Source organism: Mustelus asterias, chromosome 11, assembly GCF_964213995.1.
Source record: "Mustelus asterias chromosome 11, sMusAst1.hap1.1, whole genome shotgun sequence".
Lineage (NCBI taxonomy): Eukaryota > Metazoa > Chordata > Chondrichthyes > Carcharhiniformes > Triakidae > Mustelus > Mustelus asterias.
Window position 1 is genome coordinate 38,872,452 of NC_135811.1, and position 12,283 is coordinate 38,884,734.

The 12,283-nt window shown below is 43.3% G+C and overlaps 1 protein-coding gene across 1 annotated transcript in view; it reads left to right on the top strand.

Annotated features, from left to right (window-relative positions):
- The window catches only part of tcerg1l (transcription elongation regulator 1 like), a 92,785-nt gene that overhangs the window by 21,515 nt on the left and 58,987 nt on the right, over nt 1–12,283 (top strand). The window contains exon 3 of the mRNA XM_078222906.1: nt 8,708–8,897. Coding sequence (XP_078079032.1) covers nt 8,708–8,897 — 190 coding nt within the window. The remainder of the gene's footprint in view (nt 1–8,707; nt 8,898–12,283) is intronic.

A 12,283-nucleotide genomic window follows, 5' to 3' on the forward strand; every position in this document is an offset into this window, starting at 1 on the left:
ACCATTGCTGCTGCTCATGCCATAAAGGCTTTCTCTGCATGAATGAGGTCTCATTGTGGTACTGCAGTCCATCTAGTCTGCAGCTACAGAGATGACTGTGGGACACTGACCCTGCCACACAGAGAGCTCCTATTGTGGAAGTGGAGTATGGGGTCTGCCATGGAGAACACCAGGAGGCACCGCAGATGCCACTTCCATCCTCATGCCTGTTCCTTGCATGAGTTCACTGATCTGGAGGGTGCTGCCAGCAAATCCTAGTGATCCAGGTGCAGCGGAGCTTTCACATGGTATACAGGAGCTACAGAGTTGGTTCTATTGACCGGCAGTGATGAGGGCGAACACATTTCACCTGTAAATCTGTCACAACAGTCACCTGCACCCTCAACCAACACGGAGACACACTCCATAGGTTCAATAGTTAGTTGAGGCTGGGTTTTACATTCTGGTGGTCACCACACGGATACCTTTCTACAGCACGAGGAGGCAGGACAGCCAAGCTCACTCGGAGGACAGCTGGAGAAGGAATTCCTGCAAAGTCCAAGTTAAATGACAAGCCTCTGGGACTGGTCCTACACAAGACGCCTTATGTGGAGCAGGAGGCAGAAGAACATCAAGCACAGCTATTGGAGGCCTTCAAAAGGATGGCACATGAGGTGAATGAGTCTTTCTGTCTCCTGCCTGATAAAGTGGCAGCCTGGGGAAGGTGATGGCTGCCAGGGAGAACCTTGTCTAGCAAAACACCCAGTGTCTACTGTTGGTACGTGCAGACCTTCACTCCATCACAGTATCCATGGGTGAGTTTTCGTAGAGTAGGGGACAGGGCACTTTGATCTCCATACAGGTGGCCCTTCTCCTTGAGGATTCAGGCAGGGGTCCTTGGGTATCCAAATGGAAGAGGAGCAGCAGGCAAAAGCTTGTAGACTCCCATGGCCTCTCTCTCTTTCTCTCTCTTCCTTTCCCCCCCCCCCCCCCCACACACACACACAAATGATTCCCACCAGTGGCGGGGTGTTAGGTAAGGCTGATCTTAATGGGATGAGATAATTAACCTGTTGCTAGTTGAAACACCAGTGGGCGATCAGAAGAGAATTTAATGTCATTCCAAACCAGTGACTACCACTAAGGGCCAAGAACTCCACTGACAGCAGAAGAGACAAGAGAGAACATAAAACTAAATGAGAAACCGAGTAAAAAATTTACAAACACTGTACAGATCCTGGTGAATGGGAGAGATAAAAAGAACTGCAAATGGTGACAAAACAGATAGTAAGAGCTAACAAAAGGGAATATGAAATGGAATTTGCAGGAGATAAGAAAATCAACACAAAAAAATACAATAATCTGAGAAGATAAATAGGTGATCAGAAGTAATCTGAAAACTGCTAATCATATTATCAATGAAAATAAAGAAATGGTGGACATGTTAAATAATTATTTTGTGTCAATATGTAGGGTAAAAGAAGAGCATAGTATGCTGGACGTCCAATGGAAACTGTGATTCAATCAGACATGAGGGGTGATTTGCAGGGGGTGGGTTAATTAGAAAGTTGGGGTCGTTCTACATTTCCCCAGACACTGTGGGGCTTTTGCTTCATAGCAGATTAATGATGTGAGCAATGAGTCCCTAATCTGGATGTCCAAACTGATTGACAGGTGGGCAGGGAACTGATCACTGACAGCACCACAGTTTTTAAGTCTGCATTGGAATCAGGGGTAAACCATTGCGGCGGTGGGGGGGGGGGGGTGTGTGAGATGGGTGGGTGGGGGGAACAGTTGGTGTAGTGTGGTGATGCTTGGACAGGTGTTGACTGGACCTGAGGGTTGATGGGGTGCCATTAAAGTTGGGATTAACCAGAGGGAGACGGGAGGTCAAACGGATTGGGTTCGGTTTAAGTTGGTGGACATCAGTGTGAGCTGCTGATCCAGAGGAGATCACGCCCTGAAAGAGGAAGGTCATAGGCCTCATGGTAGAAGGATTTGCAGTGGGGCTGGTTGGGGATTGGGAGAGAGGAAGACTTGAAGCCTCAGGAGAAAAGCTATTCAAGGGACACCTTGATCATAGTAGCTCCTTAGGCAGGCATCTGGATCCAAGAGGCAGATGAGAAAGTACTTAGCTCCTGAATCCACTGAATTCTTGCCTTGAGGAAACTGTCAGGTTACCCAATGCTTAGTTCCAATTAAAGCTACTACTGGGCAGTACGAAGGTGGGCTTGTGTCAGGAAACAGATTTCTGACTGCCCACCTAACCCAAACCTGCTTGTTCTTGTTCAGTTAAAATTCTGTCTCAGGACTGACCAAAATTGCAGAAATGAAGAAACCAATGGTCCTTGAGTGACAGATCCCGAGTACTACATGGTTTTAAAGGAAGGAGTTGAGAACATTGCAGACATTCTAACCATTATCTTCTGAATTTTCCTCAATTTGGGGATTGTTCCTTTTGATTGGATATGTCACTCTGTTATTTAGGAACGGTGAAAGGGAAACCAGGCAATTATAGACCAGTTAACCTAACATCTATGCTTGGGGAATGACTGGAGTTTACAGTTTAAGGATACGATGACTGTATACCTTACATTTTCAGCTGATTGGAAAGAGGCACCATGGATTTCTAAAGGTATGGTCATACTTGACGAACTTAATTGATTTTGTTTTGAAGAGGTCACTAAAGTAATGGATAGGGGAATATTTATGGATGTGGGACAGACATGCTCAGGAATGGCGATGGTGGTGTCTGGGACACACTTGCTTGAATAGGCTGTGAGACACTTCTCCTAATTTTGGCACAACCCTCCAGATATTGGTAAAGAGGACCTTGCAGGGCTGACAGGGCGGGGTGTGCCATTGTCATTTCCTCGGTCAATGCTGGGCGTTCCATCCAGTTTAATTCCTTTTAGACTTTGTAGCAGTTTGAAATGGACTAACAAGCCACTCCGCTATATCAAAGGGCATTTAAGAATCGGTAACATCGCTGTGCTGTTGATCTGAAGACACATGGAGGCCAGACCAGAAAAGGATGTTAGATTTCCTTCCCTCCAAGGACATTAGTCAACCATATGGGTTTTGATGACAATTGACAATGGTTTTGTGGTCAGCATTAAACTTTTTTAGGCCAGATTCGTCGATTGAATTTAAATTCCACCAGCTTTCATGGTGGAATTTGGTCCCATGTACTCATAGCTGGTCCTTTAGATTTCTAGTCCAGTGACATTGCCACGATGCACCAGGATCTCCCCCCTAAGTTTTAAGATGTTAAGAAGAACTAACCCTGGTTTGGGGCGGGTGTGTAGTATCTAGAACCTGACGGGCATAGCCCAAAATTAGAGACAAACCTTTCAGAAGTGAAATTAGGGAACACTTCTGTCAAAAAAAGGATGGTAGAAGTTTGGAACACTACTCTGCAAACAGCAATTTGATGCTGGGTCAAATATGAACTTAAATATGCGACTGTTAAATATTTGCTAATCAAAGGTATTGAGAGGTATGGTATGGATCAAAGAAGTGAAGACATTGATCAGCCATGGTCTCACTGAATGGTGAACAGACTCGAGTGATTTAAATAGCCTATCATTGTTCATTTATTGGAGCTGCATAGACAATACAGTTGAGATTTACTAGAGTTATACCAGTAACACAGGGATATATCATGCAAACAGGTTTGAAAAATCAGACATCTTTTCACTGACATGAAGTTCAAAGTGGGCAATTGCAGAGATTTTCAAAATCATTAAATGTTTTGGGAGAGGAAATACAAGAATATTGGCCGCGATTCTTCCAAAAGTGCTGAATTGGCGGGAAAACTGTTCTAAATCCCGACTGTTTTGTCAGTTCAGCCTCTCACCCAAATCTCTGCACTCTATGCACTGCAGAGGTCCCAGTCATGAGCATCATTAAAAGCCCATGGGGGGTGGGGCCTATTCGACAGTGCATGCGCAGTGGTCCCGATCTGTCAGATTCCCCGTTTTCTGGCCAGCCCGGGACCCCGCAGTGCTGCCCCTCCACGGCCCGATCGCGGCCCCCTCAACATTTCCCGGGCCAGCCCTGACCCCCCCCACCTGTCCCAGAGCGCCCCAATGCACAGCCCACTCCCGCCCACAGCAGTGGCGATTTTTTTTTTTTCCCCCCAGCCCGCCCCAATTGCTGCCCTCCCTCCATCTCAGACAGATCGTGTCTGCAGAGTGGCAGTGGGCCCGCCCCCTTGGCACTGCCCGATGCCTGATGGGCAGTGCCAAGGTGCTCCCTGGGCATCGGCACTTTGTCCCTTGAACTCCTCCTCTGGATCAGCAGCTCACACTGATGTCCACCAACTTAAACCGAACCCAATCCGTTTGACCTCCCGTCTCCCTCAGGTTAATCCCCACTTTAATGGCACCCCATCAACCCTCAGGTCCAGTCAACTCCTGTCCAAGCATCACCACACTACACCAACTGTTCCCCCCACCCACCCTCCTTACCCCCCCCCCCCCCCCTCCCCCCGCCGCAATGGTTTACCCCCTGATTCCAATGCAGACTTAAAAACTGTGGTGCTGTCAGTGATCAGTTCCCTGCCCACCTGTCAATCAGTTTGGACATCCAGATTAGGGACTCATCGCTCACATCATTAATCTGCTGTGAAGCAAAAGCCCCAGGGAGCACTACCACCCTGCCGCTCGACCCCTTGGGGCCCCCGATTATCCCCCCCCCTTCATTCTGGTGGGGTGTCCCGCTAGGTCCCCGAATGTGGGAAGCTAGCCTAAACCCCGCCAGAATGAAAAACTCCTGGCGGGGTGGGAGATTGAATCAGGACGCGAAAGTTTCCGATAATTTGATTTAAAGCATATTCAAAATACATTTTAAAAAGATTCAAATTACTTACCTGCCTTCCTGCCGGTTTCCAGTGTGTTCTGACTGGCAACTGTTTGCCGGCTCTGGGAAATGCGCATGCGCAAATCCTGGTACAAGGCCGGCGACGCGCATCTCCCACCGCGACCCGCCAGAAACGTTAGGGGTCGCGATGGGAGAATCGCGGCCATTGCTTCCACTGATGGGTGACTAAGTAGGAGGGAGAAATAAACTTAGGTCTTATCACAAGAGGAACAAAGGCAGAAGAAATTATTTCATAAGATTTTGACAACTTGTACTGCTTTATCACAACTAGTTGTTAACAAAGAATTTCCCCCAAGGGTATAATAAAACAAAAGTGCTGGAAAAACTAAGGCGGTCTGGCCACATCTGTGGAGAGAGAATTGGAGTTAACATTTTGTGCCCAATATGACTTATCTTCAGAGGTTTCTCATGGGCTTTTCTGATTGACTACTATCGTTTTAGCAGAAGATTGTCTTTCCCTGTTTCAATCAAATTGCTTGCAAAGTTAGGACGGCTTTGGAAATTCCTGACAAATGTGCTTGGTGAAAATTGATAGGTGAGATGTACTGGAATGACTGACTGTGCTTAAGTAACCTGGTATGGATGGCTTGCATCACTGACTGTTAAGGGAAGGGGTGGAGGTAGAAGGTTTGCCATTATTATCCAATCTTTCCTAGATATGGAAGAGGTGCCTGAATATTGGAAATAAATTTTATTGAAAATGAGATGCCCTTGGCGGGATGGCCAATGTCTTGCATTAGGCAGCGCAAAACTATTTTGAAAACACAGTTAAAATTTGTACTGCTTTCATTTAAAGCTGAAAGACAACAGCAGCTTACATTTATATAGCAACTTTAAGGTAGAAACCAGCCTAAGGCATTTCACAAAGTTGTAATCCGAAACCAATTGTTTCCAGGATGAAAGAGGTATTCAGAAGAGTGATAGAAAGTTTAGTCAAATGAGTTAATTTTCATGACAGTACTGAAGGAAGGCAGGGAGGTGCAGATGTTGAGGTTTAGGCAAACGAAGGAATTGCTGTAATGGGGCATGGGAAGGTAGAAATGGAGGGAGGCACAAAAAACCAGATTCGGAGTGATGTTGGGGATTGGAATCATAGAATAGAATCCCTACTGTACAGAAGGAGGCCATTTGGCCCATCGAGTCTGTACTGACCATAATCCCATCCAGGCCATGCTTTTACCCTCCTAATCCCTCTGATACTAGGGTCAATTTAGCTTGGCTAATCAACCTAACCTGCACATCTTTGGACTGTGGGAGGAAACCGGAGCACCTGGAGGAAACCCACGCAGACACAGGGAGAATGTGTAACCTCCACATAGACAGTGACCCGAGGCCAGAATTGAACCTGGTACCCTGGCGCTTTGAGACAGCAGTACTAACTACTGTACTACTGTGCCGTGCGGTGGTGGGTTTTGGTTTTTATGGCTGAAAGAGATTACAAGAGATGGAGATCATGAATAGATTTAAACATGGGGATGAAAATCTTATATTGTGGGGCGGTCAGAGGTCAATATAGGCTATGATAGATAAACTGGATATTAGCAGTAGGGTTTTTTGGAAGGGCTGTTATTTAATGAAGGTATAAGTTAACAGTCCGGTCAGGAGGGCATTGGAATTATCAGTTCTGGAGGGGACAAAGGTATGGCCAAAATTAGCAGGCCATGGGCGGGGCAGTGGGAGTCACTGTTAAAAGGTGGAAGTAGATGGCCTTTGAAGCTCTGCATGGGGTCAACTATAAGTGCCAAAGTTGCACAAGGTTCAGTTCAGGCGGAGATAGTGATGAGGAGGCGGATGGAATGGAGGCTGTGGGCTTTGATTTTTCTCGGTGCTCAATAGGAAGAATTTGTGGCGAACCCAAGAATGAGTGTGTTGGACAAGTATTTTGTCAACATAAAGATGAGAGGTGGTAGAAATATAGAATTGGGCGTGCACTGTCTACATGTCTCTGGATTATGTTGCCAACAGTATCATTTTAATGAAGAAGAGAAGGTGATCAAATCTAGATCCTTGGGGAATTTTGGAGCTATTAAGCCAAGTTTAATTCGGGTACAGAGGTCAGGACAACTGCTATATGATAACTCTTTAAGATCCTTATACTCGTTAGATATTTTCTTCCATTTGGTCAAGGAGCTGCACTTTGAGCTACTGCATAACCCAGTGTGCTGTCAAATTCAGATTTTAAGATGACTGTCCCATAATTATATGTGGAAAGATCTTTCAAATCAGTGTAAAATATGCTTTCAAAAGTAGCCAGATATATGGCATTCATGAGGAAAAATGTTGTCGCAAATCTATTGTGAAACATGTATTTCAGAACAGATACAATTGGACATTTGCGGGGGTGGGGGGAGGGGCAGGTGGGTGGAAGGACTATTAAGTGATTAACATTTGTTAACTGCTTTTGTTCTATACACAATCTACATGCTCTTAACAAGCTAATTAACTGTATGCATATTTTAGAGAATGCTCTGGTTGTAATAGTAGATTAAAAATTGAACAGTGTAAGTGCATTGTGACTTCAGATACATATGTAGCATGCTTTGGAAAGGCTCATGGAGACATTTCAATTATTTGAGATAAAGGCTTTTTAATAACTTTTCAGATCCAGTGGATGCATTTCTGCTTTGGTGGGGCACTTCTCATTGATGGATGCCAAATTGTTTCCATATGAAAATCAAGTTTAAAAATATGTTTAGACATTATTTTCAGTTCAGTTGTTGAGTTGGATGGCAAACAATTGTGCCTTCAAAGTTACTTAATCCAGCAATTTTTCAAAAAAGCCCAATGCGTTAAAATGTAATAAAAGGTGCTTTCGTTATTTGGACTTTCTATCCTTCAGGAATATATATTTACACTAATTTTGAATAGGCTTTAGCCATGGGGTAATGATCTGGCTTTCCCATCCCTTGCATCATTTTGTCGAATGCTTATTTGCTAACTATCGTATGTTTATCCCAATAAGCTTCATATAATCTTAATTTCATAGATTGACTGATTTGATTTATGGGTCAAACTGATCTCAGTTTTGAGGAAGAGAATATGTTGTCTGATATTTTTTCATTACTGGCAGATGACACAGCAGCTATAGTATGATCATTCACAATCTTGATACATAACTTATTTCAATGACTGTCAAGTTTAATTTACATTTCGTCATTCTTTGTGTATATTTGAAAGGAGGAAGAAAATTGTACTTGGAAGAGTAAAGGTGCGCAATTCAAAAGACTTGTGTGCAGAAAAGGAATACTTTAGAACATCAGGCAATCCGTTGTACTGGATCTCTTCCCATCTCACTACATTAGGTTTAAGATGGACGATGGATACTGGCTTGTCAGCGATACCCACATCCCATGAATTAGTAATAACAACTTAAAATGGCAATGTAGTTTTAATCAGAGGGATAATCTGAATGAGAATGAATAATTAGAACATCAAAATTCAGCAAAAAATAAATTTGTATTCAATAATGTCAGGAATATTTGAAATGCAATCAATAATTCATTAATCTGAAATAAATTGGCCTCCATCAAAGAAACACAAATAAATGCAATTCTTTCTGTTTAACATCTGCATTGCTTTAATGAAATGCTTTCTGCTTAATGTACCTGATAAAACAAAGTAATTATTTATGTGTTTCAGTGTTTTGTAAATATTACATTAATTAACTTTTTTGAAACTTCTCCTGAGCAGTTTTAATACAATGTAGATTTATTCCCCCCGAGCTTGGCATGATTAGGCTTGTCTGCTACTTACCACACATTAAGGAATGACCTACATAATGACTATCATAATAATTCTATCTATTGGTAAATTGTCTATTCATATACTCTTCTGTTGTACACAGGTATATTTCAATAATGTAATTGCTGCGGAATCAACCTGGGGGAAGTCAGAGGAAGTAAAATTTTTCCAAGGACTCTCAAAACCTGTTTTAAAAGCAAATCAAGTAGCAGTGGCTCTATCAACAATGACAAAACCTACATCATCTACAGGATCCAAACCTTTAATTGTGGTTACACCTCAGTCAATTGCTGGTGAGATGCTTAAAATGTTTAAAATAGTTCATGTAAGTTATCTACTTCTGTTTGATGTATCATTATTTTTTTCAGACAAAATAGGCTCTTCGACAGTTTTTACCTTGTCATTCTATAGTACCAACTCTGCAGTCTTACATAGACACTAGAAAGCAGGAATAGGCCATTCGGCCCTTTGAGCCTGTCCGCTGTTTATTATGATCAGGGCTGATCATCAAATTCAATATCCTAATCCCCCATTACTCTTCACATTACTGCATTTCCTACCCAAAGATTTTAACGTTTTTACTTTCAAATGTGCTCAGTTACAAATCTTGCATCAAAAGTTCTCACTTGGAATGAATTTGACATCAAATTTGATAGTGCGCCCATGCCCAGCCTGTAACCTTTCCAGCGTGCTCAAAGCTATCAACATCCTGTATTGAAAAATACAAGGAAATTAATTACTTAATTAATATTTACTTTAAAACATTGTTCTGCTGTACAGTACATGCCAGAGAGTGCAACCTGATTCTCATCAGTTCTTAATTCATTTTAGTCTCAGGGTCTATACTTTCCACCCACCCACTCTCCACATCACAGGGTCTAAACCCTATTTCACTCTCCCGCCCCCCCCCCCCCCCCCCCCTTCCCTCTCTCCCTCCAGGCTCCCAACTCTTCGCCTTCATACTTTTCGCCCCACCCCCCCCCCTCCGAACTGCCTCTTCCCCCTCCAAACTTTCTCTTGCCCTTCTGTCCAAACACACTCTTTTCCCAAGCTCTCTCTCCACCCCTCCCTCCAAACTCTCTCCTCCCACTCTTCCCCTCCCTCCTGTGTCCATGCTTTGGGGTTTCGCCAATTATCCAGGCCATGCCAACTTTCTGGTGCTCATCGACCTTCCAGGCCTTTGGACCTCCCAAACTCTCTCCCTCTAACCCTTTCTCCCTCGACCCACTCTGAACTCCCTCGATGCACATTGTTGCACAGTTCAAATTAAGCTTCATTTGTCACTTTTATGGATCCATAATTACCCATAATGGAAATTACATATGCCTGTTTCCGATCCATTGGAACACTTTCATGTTTATGACTTCCTCGAATTGACCATCATAGACTTTACTTGAAGAGAGAAATTTTAGCTCACTCGCAACCTGTCAACATGCATGGAGTTAAAATTGGGCCCAAGGTACTTTTGAATGTGTTTCACACATAATGGGGATTTATTTGGTTTTCAATCTGTCTCGAACAGGGGTGTCCAAACAATGACCTGCACTTTAGATCTGAAGCCTTGGTAATCTTGCATATGCAGCTCTGCAAACTAATTTTCAGTCATGATTTTAATTTATACTTGCTCATCTTTTCCACTTGAATTTGTGATGCTGGAGGCTTGGAAGAGCCTCTTCTTCATTTGTAGATAAATCATAAATCAGTAGACCAAGGTAGGTGTGCATTTGGAAATCAAGTTCATAGCAACAGTAACTGAAACGTATGTAGGTGTTGAAGCTCAAGTCTGTGTCTGACATTAAGACAAAAAAGCCTGGATGTACCCGAACTAAAATCTATGCATCACTAATGTCAAAAATCCAGGAGTGCTGATAATGTTTGTTCAATGTTGAATAGTGTGTTGTTTGTCTCCCGCTGGCTTAAAACCTACCAAGTAGTCAATTAGCATGTTAACTATTTTTTATGCATTCTAATGCTGAAGCATATGGTTCCCTTAGGGTTCACCTTCAGTAAAATGTTTTAAATTTTCCATTAGCTGCTTTCCCCCTTTCAGGTTTCTTTTCGCACGCCTAATTTACTTTTTGACATGCTAATTTCAGAAGTTTATGGGTCCCCTCTGGTGGATTTGGGGGTGCGGTGGCGGTGTGTGCCTGTAATATTCTGCCTGCCCCCGACCTGTCCACAATTTTAAGGGGAACAGGCAAGGTTTATCATAGAATAGAATCATAGAATCCCTACATTGCAGAAGGAGGCCATTCAGCCTATCGGGCCTGCACCGACAACAGTCCCACCCAGTCCCTATTCCCATAACTCCACACATTTACCCTGCTAATCCCTCGAACAGTAAGGGGCAATTTAGTGCGACCAAATCAACCTAACCCGCACATCTATAGAGTGTGGGAGGAAACCCACGTAAACACGGTGAGAACATGCAAACTCCACACAGTGACCCAAGGCTGGAATCAAACCTGGACCTCTTCTGCTGTGAGGCAGCAGTGCTAACCATTGTGCCACCATTCTGCCATTGAATGGCCCCAGTTAAAATCCTTATGTGGCCAATAAGGGTCATTTCTCGCCTTAATTTCCAACAGGCAGGAGATGTTCAGGAATGGGAGAAGTCATTGCACAAACAGTTACTAGCCCCTTGTTAAGAAATGGGTGCCCACTCCTCCTCTGAACCCCAACCCTGGGTGTTTCATCCCGTTCTGGCCATGCCATCATGACTCCCAACCTCCTCTCCCACCAATCCTGGACCTCCTATCCCATCCCCACTGGGAAGACCCCACGTTTTCTTCCATCTTGGGCTCTAGGACTTGGGGACTGTTTATAGTCCCAGTGAAGATCACAGCTCCGAGTGTGGGGCAGAAATCCCCCTCCACCCAATTAATGCTGCTTGGATTGTTAAATGGCTTTGGGGCAACCAGAATTCAAGGGCTTGTTTTCTGTGCCGACTGTTCAGGTGGTGAGTAAGGCAACCTTGCCACTCGTCAAATTCTACTGTATGCTCTTGTGTCTGATGGTAACTTTCTCTCCATTGGTTATTTCACAAATCCCTTTTCTCCCCCCTAATCCCCTTTTAATTTTCCAGTTGATTCACTTTCATTTATTGTGGTATGGCTGCACTTGGTATGTACTTATCATGTAGGCCTTTATAATGGTTTCAAATTATCACGTCCTTGAAAAGTTCATTCCTAATTGGAGACTATTCTTTATCACTGAACTGGACATTTCTCTGAAGATTTCTGGTGTTAAGTTGGATAATATTTGCATAATAATTGTAATGTGTCTTGCTGAAAAATGAGACAATGCTGTTGAAACTTCTCGTATCGTGCTTATCAGAGCAGAATCGCAAAAATACCAATTTTCAAAGGGAACAATAAATTTATAATTTAATTTAATCAGCACCCTTTTCTCATGCAGTATATCTTTTTCAGCAATACTTTAGTTGTGTACTACCAAGCAACTATTTGTAACATGTCTGTATTGTTTCCCAAGTCATATTGAAAGTTGTTATTCAATTATGATTATCACCCACAAATTATTTTCCCTGAATAATGTCTTATGCAGTCACAAAGCTCATGTGGGAATGGAGTGGTGTAGTGGTATTATTGCTGTACTAGTAATCCAGTGACTCTGGGGACCTGGCTTCAAATTGCACTTTGGCCGATTTGTTAAAGTTTTA